Source organism: Vigna angularis, chromosome 8 (genome assembly GCF_016808095.1).
Source record: "Vigna angularis cultivar LongXiaoDou No.4 chromosome 8, ASM1680809v1, whole genome shotgun sequence".
NCBI classification, from domain to species: Eukaryota; Viridiplantae; Streptophyta; class Magnoliopsida; order Fabales; family Fabaceae; genus Vigna; species Vigna angularis.
Window position 1 is genome coordinate 32,677,587 of NC_068977.1, and position 23,177 is coordinate 32,700,763.

The 23,177-nt window shown below is 29.5% G+C and overlaps 1 protein-coding gene across 1 annotated transcript; it reads left to right on the forward strand.

Annotated features, from left to right (window-relative positions):
• The first annotated feature begins 4,285 nt into the window (after positions 1-4,285).
• Positions 4,286-7,718, forward strand: LOC108343830 (zinc finger protein SHOOT GRAVITROPISM 5). The gene is made up of 3 exons (XM_017582227.2): positions 4,286-4,833; positions 5,106-5,505; positions 6,489-7,718. Exons 1-3 carry the CDS (start codon positions 4,722-4,724, stop codon positions 7,375-7,377), a joined length of 1,401 nt encoding a protein of 466 aa, XP_017437716.1. The 5' UTR covers positions 4,286-4,721; the 3' UTR covers positions 7,378-7,718.
• The last annotated feature ends 15,459 nt before the right edge of the window (positions 7,719-23,177 follow it).

Consider the following 23,177-nt stretch of genomic DNA (forward strand, 5'->3'; position numbering starts at 1 on the left):
TACAGTCCAATTGAAAGTAATCACACTTTATCTTAAGTTATTCAATATTAAGGATAATCCATCTGCAACAATCATTCGGTTTGACTTCATGACCGCTCAATCACGAGAAACTCACTTGATTTTGTTTGACTAGTGATTGATCATTTACTCTGTTTTTTATTGAATAGTCATACAGTACATTAATAAAAAAGAATTTTAACTTTTAAGGATAAAAATTAAATATGTATGAAATAAGTCATTACATCACTAGTTTAAAGTTTGTTATAATGTTTGAGTCTTCAATCACTTTTATACATTATATAATGGCTATATAATTCTACAGATAAAGGGTAATAAAACATGTGCGAGGGATAACAAATTGTATTATTTTGAATCACTTTGTGTATATGGTAAGCATAATTGACTCTTTTGGATAGAATATTTTATAGGAATATCTTAGTGTAATATTATTAGTGGTAAGGGTGAAAATATTGGAGATGAAAAATTGTTTTTCCATTCTTATTTTTGTTGTTCTTCTTTGTATAGTATAAACATGCATATGAGTTGGAGCACTTCAAACCTTTGTTAACTAAAGAATTTGAAGATTTAAAGGTAATTAAAGACTTTGAAAATTTAAAGGTAATTAAAGACTTTGAAGATTCAAAACTTTTGACCGACAAAAAAAACTAGATAATTATCCAAAGAATAAAATAAAATATTAGGTGTAATAATGCTAAACAAGATTGGTATAAGTGTTAGTAGAAAATTTTCCGGTAACCAAAGTTTAAATTTCAAGTTTTGAAACAAATTAATATAAAACAAAAACTTATATTCTTCTCTTTAACTCATGTACTTAATAATAAAAAATAAAGAAAACCAAAATGTGAGACAAACCATTTTCATTTTAACCCACAAAGTTTTATAAAAATGCACTTCATTAATTAAACGACCTTTGGTTGGTTTATGTTACAGAAATTGTCCAAAATTTTTCGAATTATTTCATTTGTAAGCTTTCATAATCTATCTTACTAAATTTTTTGTGTATCTATCTAAGAAAAAAACATAGGCATTTTTCTTTTTTTTATTTATGTTGTTTTGTTGTTCATACAAAACGCATCAATATGTAGATGAATCATTGGGTGGCGCCGTAGACCCATATTATACTTGTTTTATTTGATGCTTTGCGACAAAATCGTCATTTGAGAACAAATATAAAAAGAAATCATATATGTTATAAATGTCGAGATTTTTCTTAAACTAAAAACCTTGAATCCCAGTGTACTCATTACAGAAATGAAATAAAAGGTTTTTGTTTGTTAATGGTCGAAAATGAATGTACTTTATATTTAATGATTTTGTTGTTGATTTTGTGAAGATGATTAGAAAGTAGGGTTCTGAGATTAAAAGAAAACCCTCTTGAGCAATGCACATGGTGTCAGATATATCCACACGAATGTTTGGGTGAATTATGCAACCAACACAAACTTCATTGCAACAATTATTATTCTGAGTTAAATTTAACCTTGGCGGCTATTAATTAACAACCTCTTTGGTTTGCTTCCATTGATTTTCCCACAATACGCAAACAAATATTTTCTTGTTTTTTCTCCAATGGGACAAAGAAGGTAAAAAGGTAACAGTGATGTAATAGAAATTTCTCCAATCAGACAACCAAGGCAACTCCTTCATCTTCAAACTTTTTTTTTTCTCGAAAAATACACATACCACCATTTTCTATTATACAATGCAAAACTATAGTCTCTTGTACTTACAATAATGGCATTATTTGGGGTTTCCATTTCGTCCATATGTTCATACTGTTCATGCCATTGCTTAGATTTTAAGAAAAGCTCAACACATAACTTTAATTAAACATACTGATTAATTCCACTCCAAATTTTAACCTTCAAAATTATTGAGTTATTATTGGACTGTTTTGTTTGCATATTATCTACCCTTCTTTAAAAAATATTATTATAAATACTATGAGATAATATATTATCATTATTATTATTTAACATATTATGTATGTATATAAATAGTAATTAGTGCATTAGCATGATATACTATAATGTTTTTATAATATCTATATACTGGCAATTTGATTTGTTATAAGAATTAATATGTCAAAATAAGCCTACCTAGTGCTAAAATAATGAAAGATATTTATATATCAGTTGTGATCTTAGTGTTTTTTGATATTGGTATTTTTCTGATCAACTGGAGGAACTTGTTTATACATTTTGTGTGAATATTATTAAAGTGAGTGATTCAAAATGAATTTTACTATGAATTCGAATAGAATTTATATTTTGTGATTATCCGTTTGTTATTATACATAAACATTTTCAGCTTAAACATCCTATTTGTTTTCTTAATATATTTTTTTTATTGTTGATAAAATACTAGAATGTGTTAACATCAAATTTGTAAAGCATATCCACCCTCTTTCTCCATGTTTAAATATATATAAAAAAAGTGAAAGTTTCTTCATATTATTTGAAGTAGATGTATTTTCTATACATATGATTAACATTGAAACAAATTGTATATATAACTTTATTTTCTTTATTAAATATATATATATATATATGAAACACAATCACTAACTATTTTTTTTGTTTTGTTTCGGGGAAAATCACTAAGAACTAAATTAGTACTTTGGACAGAGGTGTTGGCGTAAACTTAAAGTTCATTTCAAGCTTTCAAAAAATAGGTTCCTCAAAATGTATGAATTTGGCTTCATTTGGATCAAACTCAGCACGTTTTTAGATGAATGTGATAAAGGCACGGCTGAAAGGTTAGTGTATACATTGAAGTATAAATGAGATTGTACAAGTATCGTTTTGGCATAATGTATATAAATACACCAATGTTACACACACACACACACACACACACACATATATATATATATATATATATATATATATATATATATATATATATATATATATATATATATATATATATATATATATATATATATATATATATATATATATATATATATATATATATATATATATATATATATTTAATATGTGTTTTTCTTGGGTACATATATGGTGTTGAACTGAAGGTAAAATGAAGGTAACCGTAAATATTTGAAATTTGAAGAATGTTGAGAAGGAAACGAGGTAGAAGAGAGAATGTTGGTAATTTTAACCTGGCACTGTTAAGTTGATGCTACCATTTTACCAAAAAGCAAAGCATCTTGAGCAGAAAAAATTATGACCCCCATTGACTACAATGCCCTTTGAGGGTGACTTTACATCCTCATTATCACCTTTATAAAAGCTGCTTCCAGTGAAATTAATTAGAGCTTCTGCACACTTACGAGTATGGGTACTCTCGTCTATATCTTCAACAGATACTCCTCTCAATTAAGGATCAAAATATTAAATACTCATAATTTAAATCTCAATGAGTTGGCACTGTGACAAAAAAAGTTTATACATAAATGATATACATTCATAACTTTAATTCCCACAACAACCTTCATTTATGCTACTATACATTAATGAAAATGAATGTTTGTTTTTTCTATACTACTACTGCTTAATCTCACCACACTTTAGTGATACCTCAAAACTTACAAACCCAATTAATTTTTTAGCATTATGAAAATTTATTCTTAGAGAAAACACCATATATTATTATTCAATGACAAATAATTAAGTAAATGATGATTATATTGACTCTCTTACATCCCTTTTAATTGATTGCTTGTATATATCTATTGCATCATAAACTAATTCCAGTTGAGTTGTTTTTCACTACTTTTTGAACATCAATTTTTCTATTAAATAAGTAGTTTTTCATTTATGAATTTTTTTTTTGTAAAAAAAAAAGATTAGAAAGACAACCCTAATGAAACATGAACCTTAATACGATGTACTTACTTATGATGTTTAATTTTTTTGTATGACTTAAACTAATTAGAAATTCATAATTTTGGCTTGGTGAAGAAAGTATACGGAAGTGAAAATCCATTATTAAATGTGTGTAATAATGATATAACAGGGATTAGAATATGAGTGTGTGATGTTGGAGAGAGAAGGAGAGAGTGACAGAATAGGAAGCTTACGTGTGTATTGGGGGGCTTGGCCTGTATTTATGCATGCAAAGCAAAAAAAATTACTGTGTGAGGAAATTATGAGGGTTTTGTTTCCTTGTGGGGATATTTCTTTTTCTGTAATGGAGCCCATGGAGCTGCTTGTGGGATCGAGTTTGGAGCATTGTGATTGGGTCTCACACAGACTCTCTTTTTGAAAGTTTATTAAGGAGGGCTATTACAGACAATCCCTGCTCAACATCAGGGTTGGAACCAAGCAAGAGAAGAGAGCAACCCAGAGAGAGAAAATAAAAAGCTTTCTCATACAAAGAAAGAAAGAAAGCTGATGCAAAAGCTGAAACTTTAAAAGCAACTTAAAAGAAAGCTGGGAAACCGAAAGGAAGAAGAAAAAAAGAAAAACACCCTTTTCTTTTCTTTTCCTTTCTCTCTTCTCTCTTCTCTCTTCTTCCTCTATCTATCTATCTATCTTTCTATGCCTCTTTCATCTTTCTCTCTCTCCCTCAATCTCTTCACCCCAATCATCTCTTCTTCTACCTTCCTTAATTCTATCACCAACATAGCCTCAGACACAAACATACCCACTTCTCGTTTCTCTTCCTAGGCCTTATTCTCACACACACCATATTATAACCACATCATCAAACCACTTCCCATAGAGTGTACCATGTTAGCCAATAACTTATCTCCATCGTCAGTTCCCACTTCTGAGCCTTTTCCCTGCACTGAAAATGCCACTGCCACTAATAAAAGGAAGAGAAGGCCCGCAGGAACTCCAGGTGCACAATTATCATCCATTTTTGCTATTCCTCACTCTTCACTTTATTCACTTTAATCAATTTCATCAAAACCAGCTATATTATATATACATATATAACACCAAATCCAAACCACGTTGCTGTTTTTCAATAATATGTTTGATTCTGTGCATACTCATAGTTACCTTATCCGTCTCTGAAAGAGGATATAAGTATATCTATATATATTATTTTTATGTCTGGTATATGTTTTAGCTGATGGTAATTGATTATGGTTGGTTGTATATGTGCAGATCCAGATGCAGAGGTGGTGTCCCTCTCGCCCAAGACTTTGCTGGAATCGGATCGTTATGTGTGTGAGATCTGCAACCAGGGGTTCCAGAGGGACCAGAACCTTCAGATGCATAGGAGGAGGCACAAGGTGCCGTGGAAGCTATTGAAGAGGGAGACACCGGTGGTGAGGAAGAGAGTGTTTGTGTGTCCTGAACCAACTTGTTTGCACCATGACCCTTGTCATGCCTTGGGTGATCTTGTTGGGATAAAGAAGCATTTCAGGAGAAAGCACAGCAATCACAAGCAATGGGTCTGTGAAAGATGCTCCAAAGGCTATGCAGTGCAGTCTGATTACAAAGCACATCTCAAAACCTGCGGTACCCGGGGCCACTCCTGTGATTGTGGCCGCGTTTTCTCCAGGTTCGTTTGCTTATCATTAAGATTTCTTATTGATTCATTATCCCATCAGCATTTCTTTAATCTCTTTTGCTTTTCTTGCATGATTCACCAAATGGTTTTCACAATTTGATAATAAGTTTTTCAAAGAAAACACTGATCTATCTCTCAGTATTAAAATTTGGGGTGGTGGGATTGATTTTGATTGCTTTTTCTCCTCTCTCTCTCTCTCTCTTTCTCTATCTATGTATCTAGCTATTTCATGTGATATATGTACAAGGTTTCTTTTTGTTTTCTACTTTCACCATTTTTGAATCTCGTGAATGTGTATCGATTGAGCAGAACTTGGGAGGGTTCTTGTTTTACTTGGGATTTGACTTGAAAAAAGGGAAATATATTTTTTGGAATGGAATGTAAAGTGAACAATGGAGGTAGAAAAACTAAAGGATATAATTAAAAGAAAAAAGAAAATAAAATATTTGACTGATGGAACCTCAATCCTTTTTTTTTCACGAGCTAGTACTGTTCATTGACAGTTGGAGTAACACGGTTTCCAATGCTCCGTTTTCCGTTGGTCGCATACATATTAACTGTTGTGTGTTGGCTCAAAGTTTTCCTTCTACAATTGCATTCCAACACCTTTAAGCATCTTTGTGCTTTGTGTGATCATTCATGCGATTAACTTGTTGCATTTTCTTCAATCACCACACTGCATCATAAATCTAAGAAATGGCATGAATTCTTGACTTTCTTTTGTCCTTTACTTAGTGGAAACCGGAACCTCTTCCCCCACCATTTTTTAAAGACCTTTTTCAACCACCTTTTATGTCCACTTTTTCCTTTGTCTCCTTTTCTTTCTTCCTTTACATGTTCTTTCTATAGCTCTATATAATGCTCATCTTCACACCCACAAACAAGAATCATTATGCAAAACCCTTTTGAGTGGTTCAAGGCTAATAGTTACTCTAACAACTGTTTGTATGTATATATTCTTTCTCATCTCATAGGGTGGAGAGTTTCATTGAGCACCAAGATGCTTGCAACATGGGGAGGCTCAGGCCAGAATCTCAGCCACTTCAACCCTCTGCGTGCCTTTCTAGAACAGCCTCAAGCCCAAGTCCTTCAAGTGAAACCAATTTCAGCACAGCTCCTTGGCCAACAAGGATCATAATACCAAAGCCAACAGAACCACCCACAATTTTCATGAATAACCCTACTGCTCATGCTATTACCACTGCTGAAACCTCATCCAAGAACAACAAAATCCACCCCAACTTGGATCTCCAACTCTCAACTCCCACCACCACCAACAACAACATCAAAAACAGTTCAAACGTTGCAAACCCCATTGATGTTGCAATATCAACATCATTATCACCTAAGAGGGATCGTCACGAGAACCACTCAACCCATTTGCAACTCTCAATTGGGTCATCGGATGTGAGTGAGAAAAATGAATCAAACAGGAACTCATCGGAGAAGAGCAGCAACAGCAACAATGGGAAGCAGTCCAACATGGCCTTATTGAGGGTTCAAGAGCAAGCAAGGGAACACTTGAGGATAGCCATGGCTGAGAAAGCATATGCTGAGGAAGCAAGGAAACAAGCCAAGAGGCAGATTGAACTTGCGGAACAAGAGTTCACAAACGCCAAGAGGATAAGACAACAGGCACAAGCCGAACTCGACAAGGCCTACGCCTTGAAAGAACATGCAATGAAGCAAATCAACTCCACCATGCTCCAAATCACCTGCCACGCTTGCAAACAACAATTCCAAGCTCGAAATGCAACCCCCGACGAGAATTCCTTGGTGTTGAGCTACGTGTCTTCTGCTATAACCACAGAAGGAGGAGAAGTTGAAAACGATAATGGAAAAGACCATGGCAAAGACAACTAACTCTACTTATTGAGAGATAATCATCTTCATCAACATCATCTTTCTCTCTAAAGTTTATTCTGTATTTTATTTTTCTATGTCCTCCTTTCTATGGGTTAATACTTAATACCCTTTTTTTCCAATGCAACGCTAATATCTTTGTGAATTGGTATACCAAGTGAAGTGAAGTGAAGGTGAGTGAAGTTGATTATGTAAGTGGGAGTATAATAGCGCACGTGATGGAGAAATTAAAGAGTGTAATTCTTCGTGTAACTTGCAGTTTATTGTGCCATGTTATTTGTTAATTAAATTTGGTATAAATGCAGACTATGATAAAAGGGTTTCTCACTGGTTTAATTACATGATTAAGCTTCTATTCTTTGTTGCCCTTTCTTTCTAGCTATAATAATTACTATTTAATATCGTCCGTGGTGTAATGATTATGGCGTGAGCGTGTGAATGTGTAGTATTGTACATATGATGTACAATATGTAATGATGTATATATATATACACACACACAATGTACTTACAAATTAATGTATATATATATAGGTTGTTTGAGTTTAAATATATATACGTAGAGTGAGTATTATAAATATAGGTTTTCTTGCAATGAATAAGGGGTCGGGGCAAACACTGAAAATTTGCTACCCTAAAGTTTTGGTTGTTTTGGATTTTGTGTTTGGACTATGTGTAGATCTTTGTTGCGTAGGGCAGAAAACGGAGAAGACTGTTTGATGAGCATTAAAGAAGTGTACTGACAAAAATAAAAAGGGAGACCAAATGCTTCAGAGAGAAAATGAATACAAGGGCAGTGTCATAGTCATTGCTGAATGCTCACTCTCACTCATACATTACATGCATATATACATATATATCCATTTAGAGAGAGAGAGAGAAAGAGACTGAGAGAGAGAGAGAGAGTGTCCTTCCTTTTGGGCTGTGCAACTATTCTGGCGACTTATAAATGTGAATGAAAAGCAGCTTGCATGTTTTTCAGTGCCACTGTTGTAAGGGGTTAATGACAGTGCAGGGACTCAGTCGTCCCTCTCAAAGGCACACAGACACAAACAAACTCCATTCATGATGATCACCTTCACGTCTCTTGCATAAGAATCAGAGCCAAGTGGGCGCAGCACAGCAGAATTAAGGCAGAACCAGAACCACCAGCATCTTTCCATATATGCAGAGACCATTCAAACCCTCCTTCTTTCAAAGCAATTGCCTCTACTGTCAAAATATAACAAACCCAAAAACAATTCCAAAACCAATATTTTTTAAAAGGACAACACATTGTCACATTCACACACACTCCAGTTCTTTCTATCCCCACATCTGTCTCCAAAAAATTTCAAACTAGTCACATTAATAACACATCATACCCTCTCTTCATATATTTTACACAAACACTGTTACATCTTAACTACATCACATTATGCACTCAATCTCCTCATTCCTTACCAACTTCACTTTTTCTTAAATCTGTACAATCATATAATATATAAACTGGGTTAATAGAATCGATACAAAAAGATGTTTATGAGAAGCCATATATAGCTTAAAGGGTGGTGTATTAATTTGTTTATTTTGTTTTGGTAGTGTAGCTTTTTCCTTTTCTCATTGGACCACGTGCTTCTTCTTCTCCTGCGATTATGTAATTGCTTGCTAGCCTCAGCATACATATCAGTCTCCACTATTACCTGCTGGTGCACAAAATTGCTGTACAATTATTATGAAAGTGGAAGGTTGCAGTGTCTCTCTGGCTGAGGGGACCTAGTGTAAGTTTGCCTGGCTCACTTCACATTAAGTCTCCTAGTGGGTGGGTTGAGTTCGATTTTCAAACCCCTTTTGCTATCTCAACCCACTCATTCTCCCCATTCTTGTTCGATAAATTAGGAAATAAAAACAAAAAGTAGGGTAAAATAGCATGTTGTTTCAGTACTATAATCTTCTTTTTCAAAATCCATTGTCTAAGTAGGTTTAAAACGGTTCCAAACATGTACTTAGTGGACGACTTTCTCTTCATATCGTGATCTTATGAACCCTGTGCTGTCATAAAGTGTGTGTGTTCATTTAAAATGCAGATTTAATTGTGTTGTTGTTGACAAAAGATATAAGAAATTACAGACCAGAATGGTAGTTAAATGTTAAAAGATTCACTTTTACTTTAGAAAAATAGATATATTACCTTTATTTTTACATTTTTTTCATCATTAATAACAAATAAATTAATAAAAAAAAAGCATTTAGATGTCGTAACTTATATACAAAGTCGAATATGGATACATAAAAAATTATAATTCTAAAGGGTCTTAGGAATTAATCCAAACTATAAAAAAATGTACAAAATATTATGTTTACATAATTGTGTATTTTTTTCTAGTTTTCATTGGAGAAATAATAAATATATCTTATTATTTTATATTTTTTACAGTATTATTATTTATTGACGATAAAATTTTAAAGATTTATATTTTTTTATGAAAATAATTAATAAAACGGACAATTTGAATAACTTGTAATTAAAAAGTGGCAAAAAAAATTTTTGAAAAAAGGCTCTTTTTTGAAGGGAGAGAAGTGGTACTTTTTATCAAAAGAAAAAGGATAGATGCTTCATTAAAAGATTAAACACAAAATGATATAATATATATGCCTCGTTTCTTTTTTAGGTTACGTACTTAGAAATCTGAATTTTATAATATTGAGAAAAAGAAAAAGAAAACAGTTCTTACTTATAAATGGTGATAGTATAGTTGAACATCTTAAGATTTGAACATATAATAGACATGTTTAAGAAGGAAACAAAAAACAAAAGTAGAGTGTAGGTTCTTTGGTATTGAGATGCAATCAATCATGTGAATGGCATAGCCAAAATAACAAAACATACATGGAATGCTAGGGCTCCTTACTCAATATACAATACAAATCATAAAAAAGTTGAAAGGGAAAGAAAAACAATTGAAGCAAGGTTAATTGAGTGCTGTGTATGTACAAACCTAGCATATATACTTTTTATTTTATTTTTATTTTCATTTTCTATTTTCTCTATTTTCCAGCTTATCAATCATTGCTTGGTTTGGTAGTCACAAATGAACTATTCTTCTATTCTTAAACAACAAGCTTCTTGACAAATTTATGAAATTGATTTAAATATGCCAAAGTGGCATGTTTTGAGATTTTCTTTTCTTTTTTTTTTAGTTTTGACAAGTCTTGATATGATTGATCTTAGAGGATAAAGATGTAGTGAAGAAGAAGAACAATAAGCATTTTAGAAGGACCTTAGCATAGATATAATGGAAGGGGAAAAGAGGGTAAAATAAGAAAAAGAAGAAGGAAAAAGACCCCTCCATAGATACAGCTTTGTTGCACCGAAATTGTCCTGGCTTCACATTGACATAACCCCGTAAAACAAGGATATCCTATTACATTTCGAGCTAAATCCCTTACACACAGTTCTAATACTATAAACATTGATGAACTTCTCACACACACACACACATATATATATATATAGAGAGAGAGAGAGATAATACCAATATCATGTTTTTTCTTTTATATTGACTAGTATTTTGTATGTAAGAATCAAAATGTGAACTTAAAATTCAAATGTAAATCTAAATTTCAAATAACACAGTTAAATATGATATAAGAATGAAAACTTATAAATTTATTAATTTATAATTTAAAATTAAAAGTAGGATTGATCATTTATGTTAGACTCATGAAAAAAAATAAAGATGAATAACTCTATTTATTATAATTAGTCAAAATCTTTACCTAACTTATCGGATTAAGTAACACTTTTTTCCTTTTTTCCTTTTAAATGTTTTAGTATGACTTTATAAAAATTGTGATAAGTATAATTCAAATTTTGTATGGTACACTAATTCAAATGATTTCATAAATTTGGTTTAACTACGTACCATCAATCATATCAATTAAGTTTAGTTATCAATCAACTTACTACTTGTTTCATTAATTTGAGTATTTACTACTATTAACATGTGAAATATCTCAATTAGGAACAAATTGTCTAATAAATATTTATGTTAAGTAGAAATTACACACCAGTTTCTTTCAACTGGACCAAAATAATCTATTATCAAATGTGTTAAGGATCAAATCTTTAAAGTTTTTTTTGTTGTTGTGATCTCTTTTAATAAATATTTTATTATGAACATGTTATGATATGAAGCTTCAGAGACTACTTAATTTAAGTACAATATTATTATAGTTTAAATAATATTGTATTTTCACTTAAATGTAATTATGTTTTATCTTCAGTTCCTTAAAACATTTGAATTTTGGTTTTTTTCAGTCTTTATTGTTTTGTATTTAGCCTATAATTTATGTGCATTTTGAATTATTCCCTTGAAAAATATGATAAAGAGTAGCAAATAATCTACGTATTATATAAGGAAAAAACGAAAAAAAAATACCAGGAAAAAATGACAAGGAGCAATACGAAAAAAAAGCATTGTAGGTATAAAAAATTAAACTTTTTCTTAGAAATTATAAAAATATGACTATATTTCTGAGAAAAAAAACTTATTATCATTTATCAACTAAAATAAACCATGTTTGGTACGTAATATTAACATAACCATTGGTATAAGACATATATAGAACTATTTTCACCTTTAGTTTATGATAATAAGAAATAAAAAAAATAGCTTATATTTGATAACTAAATAAATGGTAATAAAATACAGTTTTGATTCTTCGAGAATTTTTAAAGTATAACTTTTTTAGTCCTTTAAAATATTTTTTTCTAATTTTCAAATAAATCATTGGGGGTCCTCTAAGTATCTTAATTATAGAGGGGTATCAAGAAGTTTAGATTTTGTTTAGGGGACTAAAAAATGTGCACTACAAAGTTTGAAGAACCGAAGTAGATATAATTTATTTTTTTAGATATACTAAAATTTTGCTTTAGACATTTTAAAATATATAACCAAAAGTCCATTTTATCCTTAAGTTAATCCATAAGATGGGAATAGAAATTTTGGTAAATTCATCCTTTTTACAAAATGTTTTTAACTGTCTAATATTACACTCTTAAAACATGTAAGGATGATTTTATTTAGTGTTTTTAATAAATTAATTACACTAGTTCAAATGTAACATCATTTCAACTTAAATATGTATTCATTCAGTTGAGCTTTCTATCAATTAGTGATGCAAGTAAAAGATTTTTAGTATCTGTGAAAAAGAAAAGGTTTTCAAAAAGAGACACAAAGCATTCATATTGAAGATACATTTGAACACTAGATATGAGAATATTTGGTAGAAATTACAAATATTATAAAAAAAATATTATACCTAATTTCCTTTGATCCCTATAACAAATTTAATCCATAAAATTAACTTGTCTCACTATTATCTATCACAAATTATCAGACAAGTGTTATAGATTTATTGTTAAACTTTTTTAATCTTTTCACTAATTATACATAAATAAATAGAAAATAATTTCTAACCTATTGTTATAAAAAAAATACTAAAACTTTATCTATTAAATTCAAGATTTTCATACCTAAAACTAAAATAAAAATGACTCTTGTCAATCCAACTTCACATCAATAATTGAATATGTGCTTTAAACTGTAATGCTACACCTTACTGTGTTTTAGAAAGTGGCAATTATTAATAACAAACTTTTACAAGATTTAAAAATTATCTATTTCATGTTTTGATAATAATTTTTGAACTTTATAGCAATATAAACAAAAATAGAGTAAAAATGTTTGTATTTATTAAATTTCAGCTTAAAATTAATTGGAAGGGAAGTTATTCAATAAATATATGTACTGCATTCTAGGATTTGAGACACTGATAACTATGTCAAATTTCCAACATTTAAAAAAATAAACTTTTATATTAATATCTAATTACAAATTAGCATTGTTTGTGTACTTTTACAATAATTAACTAAAAAATACCAACGATGATTTTTTAATTAATAGACAACCTAAATCATTTCACATGGGCAGTACGTACATAGAAATTAAACAGTTGAGTTTTATGATTCAAGGAACCTATTGTTAAAAAAAACTAAATCAGAAGCAATTAATATTTTCTAAATTGTTTTAAACTCATTGATACTAAAATTATTTATAAATGGTTGTCTATTATTTTAATGTTTTAGTGTTGCCTAAAATAAAAGTATTGTATTTTTATCAGTAAAAATAAATATATTAAATAAAAACAATTGGGTTGTGTCAATTCATACAAAAAGTAATATGTACAAAAAGAAAAATAAAAAACAACAATATAATTTTTCCCTCTATATAATGCTAAAACAAAAATATCAACTCCATCCGTCAAAATTGTAATTTTCATTAATGATCTTAAACTTTATGAACTTCGTTTTTAAGTTTTGAAATAAAAGCATTGTAATGTTTCTTTACCATAGCTTGTACATAACATAAAAGATCTTTATATATCTTGTAGGGATAAGAATAGGGAAAAGTTATAGGGAACTATTTGTTACCTGTTTGAAAGTTTGATGAAGAAAGGACCAAGAGAAGAATCTCCCTAGATTTGAAAGGTAAGAATTGTGAGTGTATTATGACCCTTGACTTCTATGCAAAAGTGTTGGAATGATTAAGAAAACATGGAAAAAAAATTAAAGGATGGAAAGAAGGACAAAACAAAAATATAGGTTTGGTTATTTGGATCTTGACATGTGATTATCATGTTTAGTTATATGTCTTTTTAAATAACCAAATTTCCAAATTCAAGATCCTCCATTCCAATTAGGGTTCTTTTCCAAGTATAGATATAGCTTTCCATCAACAAAATTAAAAAGCTTTATACTAAATTAATGGGTAATTGAAACTAAAAAGAAAAAAAAAAACTTGTTCATTGAATATTTCCCTTTACCATCATGATCAATCATGTAGTACTCAGGAAGAAAATGATTTGAAGGAAAAGAAAATGAATGTATGCATAAGCAACCATCAATTGTTTGTAAAGAAAAGAGGGTTTTGTATAGTTGATAGCATAGTGCACTGAGTTTGTTGGCTATTTTCTCACTCCATCCAAAAAGCCTCAGCTGAATGCTAGAGTTGTGGCTTTAGTGAGAAAAAGGGAGAAAAGTGTAATGTCTCAAGCAGTTTAGCCGGTAAATGTAAGATCAAGTGGGCCTTCAAAAATTTCACTTTAAGGAGAAAAAGAAAGAAAATGAAAACCAATCAAATTCAGTTAACCAACAACATACACTGGAATGGAATAAATTTCAGTGGTTGGTGATCAGATAAGTCTACAAGATGGTTGGTTTCATCAGGTAAAGTTGGATGGAATCATTAGGGTTTTTTTTTTTGGGGGGGGGGGGGGGGGGGTATGTAGAAATATGTAAGATATTTTCCAACCAACAATACCCAAATGAAATCTATCAAAATATAAATGTTTTTAATACACAAACCATTGAGAAAGAAGTTTCAAAAGGAAATTTTGATGGTGGGTTTTGAGGTTTTGAAGGAATTAATGTGTGGGATTTTGAGGTTGAAAGAAAAATGTGTGATTGTGTTTTGTAGAAAAGAGATGAGGCCCAAATTGAGCAATGAATGATCCAAATCAATAATTAAGCAGAAACACACATATTATTCATGGGTCCATAGTTTGGAAGGAAGGTGCAAAGGATTCCATACTCAAAGTCATCATTGTAACTGGACCTACTTCATTCAAGTGCTTTCGTACACATTTCCATTCCAATCAGGCCTACATTTCTAAGTAAATTCCATCCCTTCATGACCCGAAAATCAATGTGGTCCAAACTTTGCCATTACAAAGTAAAAGGGAAAACTGGGTAATTTTTTTCATTTTCATGCACAACATAGATACATGGGACATAGATATCATATACAAATTGTAAGTTTTTTCTTAATTTTAAAAAATATATTCAACATTCCCAACAACACTTATATTATAACAACATAGGATGTTATGGAAGAATGTTGCAACAATGCATAACAAATACACACAAAACACACAACAACATTGAGAATCTAAGTATGAATCTAAATCCTACGTTAAATAAATATAAAAAAATAAAGCCGTATATAAAAGTGAAAGCATATTAACTTATTGTCTTAATATTTTGAATAAGGAATGGTGTCATATTGAACTTAATCTTATTGGTATTGTATCCTCCCGTCAACCTTTTTTAGTTAGATCCACCAAACAAAACTAAAATTTTATGTTGCTTTATATTGAAAACTGAATGTTAGTTTAAGAATCACATGTTAAATAAAAATGAGAAATGAGAAAGTTAATCAATCGTATAAAAAAAGAAAACTTGTAAACATATTGTTTTAAAAAGTTGATTTTTATATAATTAAATTTATATTACTCAAAAAAAAGATCATTTTGTTTTACTCCTTCTCATTTTGTTTTGATTGGGGTATTGAACTTAGTGGTTTGGATGATGAAGCAGAAAAGTAGCCCTAGTAAAATATTGGGCTTGAGAGTCCACGTGCTAAACTAGCTATGGAGTGAAACAATGTGAAAGTGGTTAACATTTATGGAGTACTAAAGTTTAGAATTAATTAATTAAAAAACATGATAGGCAACAGGAACGTGAGGAGGGGCTCCATTTGTCTTGCTGTATTTTCATAAAGTTAGCCATTGTGTCACTGTCTTGTTTAAGCCATGCTACGAATAGTGATAAGAAGTTGTACAACTTTATTCACCACAGCACTTTTATACATAAAAAATAATAAAACTGTGTACTATATAAGGTATGAAAAACATTAAGTGAAGATGACATTATTGTTAAAGATTTAGAAGAGGTAGGGGTTGCCTTCTTTTTGTGTCCAGGGGATATACAATGGAGCTTCAAACATTTGTCCTTAGTGTATCCAAGGAATCACTAATATACTTCTTCTCTTTCCTTTCCTTTCGATTCAATACCTTAAACATCCTATGTTTTTATCCATTATATTGCTCTTCTCATCCAAACTCTACATCATTATTATCTCATAAGACGGTTAAGAAGTGAACTTGCCTAAATCAATTTTACAAAATCAGTTTGTAAGATGCGATTTGTATCCATTTATATACTATAAATTTGTTTTATCTTTAATCGATGTATGACTTCTGATAAAAACAACATCAAATTTTTAGCTTAAGAAAAAAACAGTAAAAACTATATATCAACACATGAATTTAAGTTCAAATGTGCTAGAGCAAAAAGTACAATAACCTACAATTTTTATTAATCAATCTAGAATCAAATTTTCTAAATGAATTATGAAAAAGTAATCATTCTACATAATCTTTCAAAATCAACTTTAATTCAAAAACTAATAAATTTATCCACTTACAAGTTTAAAATGCAAAAAAGAATACATTTAGTGTATTGTTTGAACAATACCTGGTAAGTATGAAAAATACATGTTTTCAGACTTATTAATTAGCTCAAAATTTGTATTTATTCATGAATTAATGTGTTTCCTTATAGAAAAAGTTGTATATGTAGTAGGAAAATGTATAGTAAATTGTACAGGAATTTATACATCAAAGTGGAGTGCTATCAGATGTTTCTCGCTAAGCCAGCATTAAATCGCTGAGTTAAAAAGATGAGTATTCGCTCAGCGCACCAAAACAATTCGTTGAGCGAATTATGGATAGTTAAAGAATAGGCAGTTGATTATTCGCTTAGTGCATGATAGTTATGCGCTAAGCGAATTAATTAAATCAGAATTGGCTTTTAAGTTCGAGACAGACAGAAAAGGAGGAGGGAAGTTCCGGAGAGAGGAAAGAAACGAAAATATCTCAGGAACTTTAAGAGACTACTTCAAGACATCAAGACACCATTGTTGCAAGGGATTGCTTCAAATGTGTACGTTCTAGATGACTAGGAGTAGTTAAATTTTTCTTTCGTTGGAATTGGATGTAATTATCTCACTCTGATATAATTTTCCTGTTCAATATATGGTTGTTCGTTTATATGTTCTTTCTTGAAATTACCACCTAAGTGATTTGGCATCTAGGGATAGACTCAATAACTCATTTTTAGCATCAATGCAAATTGTATATTAAATTGACTAAGGGATTAGGACTAGTATGCCTTGATGTGAATGTTTGAATCAAATAATAATACATTGTATAGAGTTTTATCTTGATATGATTCATGAAACCCAATCCCAATAAAGTCTTTTTAAATATAATTCCTTGCACACCAACTATTTGATAAAACACCAAAAAGAGTTTCTTGTGTTGTTTTGTGCATTTTGATGTCTAATTGAGTTATAAAAGAAAAAATTGTCAGGTATTGCACAAGTCATTTGGGAAAACGATATTCTAAACTTAGTCTATATTACTTAAAACGATTTGGTATACTTACCAAAAAGTTATCAATACCATTAACATCATTCAATTTGATCATGTTAAACTCAAGCCTAAGTGTAGAAATAAATAACAGTGTCACTGTCACCAAATTAAATTCAAGTATCCCTAATCACTACAATAAAATCTTCAGAATACATTTCTAAATCATAAATTAAAATCAACTACCAAATAATTTACGAACAATAACAAAAAGAATATAGAATTTTAACACTTTTAAAAACATAAAGAGATAACTCGTAATAAAGATAAATTAGTTCAGAGAATAATATTTTTTTTCAATTAGCAAAACTATCAAAATCGCCAAACTCTCACATAATAGGTTAAAAAATTAATTGAGAGGTAGTAGAGAAAAGAAAACACTTATTCTAAAGAATTATATACTTGGATAATATGGTTTTATAACTTTTTATTTTGGAAGTCAAATATATATATATATATATATATATATATATATATATAAGGAGAAAGTTGCAAAAAAATAAGAAGCCTACATAAGAAAGGGCGAAAGAAAAGGCTATTGGGCTAAGGCCCAAGTCTTACTAAGTCAAATTAAGAAGAATCTACAATGAAAGTTCACTTACCTTTACATATATCTTTCTCTAAAAAGACACTATGTTACAATAACTTGTGTTAATGAACAAAATACGAAGTCTTCCATCACTACATTGTTGTTCATAGCTTTAAGAACCTCAATATAAGTTAATTATTTTTTAATGTCAATTTTATGTTCAGATTTTTCCTATAAATTCATTTGTGATTTGGAATTAAAAATTAAATCACTTTACTGTGTATTTTTTAGTTTAAAATACAATTCATTTTTATTGTTAATGCTTTTTTATTGTTAATCGGTGCTGTAAAAGTATTAATAGAGGTTTAAAATTAATTTCACAATTATTAAAAATTCTTATTAAACACTTCGTAAAAAAATTGTTAACTTTGGGCTCATATTGTTCTGTAAAAAATGCAGATTTATTAAATCCAACTATTTAGCGTTTTTGAAAGAAATAAAAAAAATTCCAGAAGAGTCATCAAGGAAAAAAAGTAAAAAATAAAATTAAAAAATTTAATAGGAAAATGTTGTTACATTTAAAATATGGAATTATTATGAAAAATTCGACTAGTTAGAATATTTAATAAGTTTTAAATGCTTATGAACAACTACTTTATGTTAAAACAAAAAAGTTAAGCGTTGACTTTTTCTTGTGTGTTGGATTTTCTTTTTAAGGAATTTGGTGTGTTTGTTTCTGTAAAAGGAGAAGAAATAAAAAGTTAAAAAGGGGAGATTATGATGTCGGAAAAAGAAGCAAACTGAGGTTGCTGTTGTTGTTATGTCATTTTAAAATAAAATAAAATAAATATTATCATATAAGCCGAGATTTCCGGTGCTTATTTTTTTAGTTTTTCTTTATTTTATTTATTTATCTCAATTTAAATGATATTAAAAAAGTATTTTATTATTCCTATTTTTGTTATATTCTTTTACAGCTTTTCATGTATATTCTAAACAAAATGTTGGACCAATTTTTGAACTAAGAAAAATATAGTAATACGTTCTTATTTATGTTTTTTTTTTACATAACTTTTATATTTCAGTGGTTATGTAGTATTCTGTAATTTTTTATAATATTATGAAAATAATTTAAAGATAACTATTATAAAAATTAACATATATTTTTTTTTTCGTTTTTTACTTTATATATTTATTGAATTTGGAATAATTAAATGTGATATTTGGGATGAGGTTAAGTAACCCAACCCAATGCTGATGCTGTGACCAGCCCAGCCTGTTGCCTGTCGGTCAATGGTCAATGAATCATTTTCAGATACGTGAAATGCTGATAATCTCATAAAATAAATACATTTAAATTTATAACATTAACAATAATAATAATAATAATAATAATAACATTATTTTCACACAATAAAAACATATATCATAGTTCCAGATATTTGAAACTTTTAAGTTTGTTCATCTAATGCCCGATATATTTTAAATTCTTTTGAGAGCTTTATAAAATTAATATATAAAATCTATTTTAGGGTTTTTTTAATATAAGATAAAAAAATAAATTTTTATTCATAAATAAAACTAATTATAATTTTAAATATTATTGTAGATTCTTATATATATTAATTATGATATATAATTTTAGAGTAGTATTTTTATTTTCCTCACAATTTATTTAGATTTAAGATATAATTTATATGTAAAAATGTGTATTTATTTTTTATATTTAAATTTTATTCATTAATTTTATTTATAAACCAAGCTTATTGAAGATACTATCAATAAAATATGTTGAGAATAATAAGTCTGGTGATAAAAATGTATAAATTGCATGAGAATGGTATCAAATTTATAAATGAAGTTGACAAAGTCAATAATAATACCAAATAACGTGGTAATTAATGGAGAAAATGTGTTATCATAAAGAATATTTTTTTATTTTTGAGAATCACTCTGCCACTAAATGATAAATAAGATTAACATAATAATATAATATAAACTATAGAATCAGATAAAAGTTACTTTTATCCAACGACAACTAGATAAACCTATTATGTAAAATAGAGCACATAAATAATTGTCTCATGTTCTTTTCTATTGTAACTACACACTTTCTAAATCAAGAATTTAACCTAAACATCCAACACTTTAGTATAAGAAAAGTTAAAATATAAGCTTAAAATATCTTTGACTTGAGACAACTAAAACTATGAATTTATGATTTATTATATAGTCACTAACACTTTTCCTTCCTTATCCTAGGTGATGTGGAGATTTCCAATATGTATTATTTATTTTATCAACTCAACAATCTCCATTATGATTAAAATAAATATATATCCACCATAAAAATTATACTCATTTAGAATTAAATCATCCTAAGAAAATTTTCTTCCATTGCACACTTGCATTAAAGCTAACCAATGTCCATGTATAATCACCACACATCTTGTATCAATATTAGCCAATGTCCTTGCACAATTACCACACACCCTTCATCAAAGATAACCAATGATCATGCATAATCATCATACATCCTAGCCAATTCCCGTATATAATTCCCGTTAGAAAAAACTCATCATAGCACTCATATTTTGCTCAACCAGGAATTGCCATGTGCCATAGTTCTCCACTTTCAAATCTAATAAACCAAGAGATGCCACATATCACAATCCTTCACTCTCAAACATTACCAACTAGGAACTACGATGTCATTCCTTCTTCCTCAAGCAAATCTACAACACAAACAATGTTTTAACCACACAGCCATTGTCAAACCTCCACATAGTCACTAGAACAACTGAATTGCACCTCATCGCGCACACGCATCAACAAAGCAACACCACTGAAGAAGAGAAAGCATGAGCCATTTAAAACGTCATCGTTGGAGATCGCACAAGCAAGCCACCATGAGCTCAACCCTCACACTCGTTTGAGACCATCGTAAGTTGTCCACACCACCACAATGTTGCACCTCGTTAGAAATCGCACTGGAAATGACACTTCACCCAAGGTCCATCGCACACACCATATCTATAATGTGCTTCCATCTCACCGAAAAACGAAAACGCTAATCATCATTGTGTCGGATCACCAAAGTAGATCACGCCTCCGCAACATTGCATGAGCGTTCAATAGAGATACGTTGGAAAACAAGAGCTCCATCGTGTTCACCTTGTCAGAAAAATGCATAACAACGACAATGTCCATCGTGCAAACTTTGTGCCTTAGCACGCAACAAGCAAATCATCATAACTATGCATAAATCATACTTTTTGTACGTCCTTTCTCCTTCTTAAACCTCCACAGACCAATCTTAGACTAATCGGTAGCAAAGATTCATCTTTTTCCATTGCAACGTGATTATGCCATGAGTATCTTTCTAGCATCTTTCACAAAAGATCACCTTCTCCTAAAATGAGAGATACAGTCTTACTATATGAATCTAAGTCACTTTTCATGATGTTTCTCCACCTCAACAATTTTTATTCACATTTGCAAGAACATTCTTAGCCAAACACAGGCGGATTGCATTAACAATTCTTAAATATAGCTCCTCTCATTCCTCTTTCTCCATGTCAACAGTTCTTCCTTTCAACACCTTGTGTAGTTCATATTGTATCAACACATCCTTGACTTGAGTTTTCCAAAGCCAAAATTCATCATTCCATAAAACATTTCTTTGTCACATTTGAAAACACTTGAAAATGTCATTACAACCTCATTAACTATTGATGATTCTTCAACAATAAGAAATTAATATTTTCTAATATGGAAGATCAAAATAAGCTGCAACTACAAACTATATTAAGAATATTCTACCGAACCACAAGCTTTTGATACCACTCTAATGAAAAAAATGTGTCATCATGAAGAACATCAACGTCTTTGCCCCATGAGAATTACCCTAATAAAATCAACACAATAATATAATATGGGAACTCCAAAATCGAAGAAAAACCACTATGGTTGTCTAATGACAACTAGAGAATAACACTGTGTGAAAAATTTTACAACATAGATAATTATTCCATGTCCATTGACCCCAAGTACACCCACACCCTCTAAATAAAGAATTTATCCTTAACCTCACAACACTACACTACAATAATATAAGAAAAATCAAATACAAGCTTAAAATGTCTTTGACTTAGAACAACTAAAACTATGAACTTAGAGTTTATTATATAGTCAATACATTCCTTTTCTTATCTTAGATGATGTGCAACTTTTTAATATTATTTTTTCTTAACAATAATGATAAAAACGTAAATATAGTTAAAGTAGTAATAATAATAAATATAAATATGTATATTTATTAAAAATGAAGAAAACAAATTATCAAAGTAATAAGAGAACACCTTTCTTATATTAAAAAACTAATATCACAATTTTTTATTTTAAAAATAAATATTAAATTATTTTAGAATTAAGTTTAATATGATTAATTTTTTTAAAACATGTTTTATTTTTCTCAAAAATCATAATTTATTTGTAAAAATCAAATATAAAAATTGATAATGATTGTAAATATTATTAGAGTTAACAAAATTGATTAATGCAACTAATTTTGACTAGATTGACCATTGATTCACAAGAAATAAGTTGATTATTCCACTTATAGTTTTACTAGTTTTTTTTTCACTTAGTTATCTATTTTTATATTCTGATATATTTAATTATATAAAGATTTTTAAGCTTTTTTATTAATTACTAAGTATCTTTAACTTGTTTTATTATAATTGATAATTTGAATTTTATTTGAAAGTGTTAATAATTTAAATTGTAACATTATTGATATAATTCAAATTATTATTAATTAGAGCATTAAATTCATATTGCATTGCAGATTTCTAATTAAGGTTTGAGAAAACAATTTTGGGATTTTTGAGAAGAGGTGATATGGTCGAGTCATCAATGGAAACAAGATGGTTAAAGAGTTTTCTGGATTTGTAGAC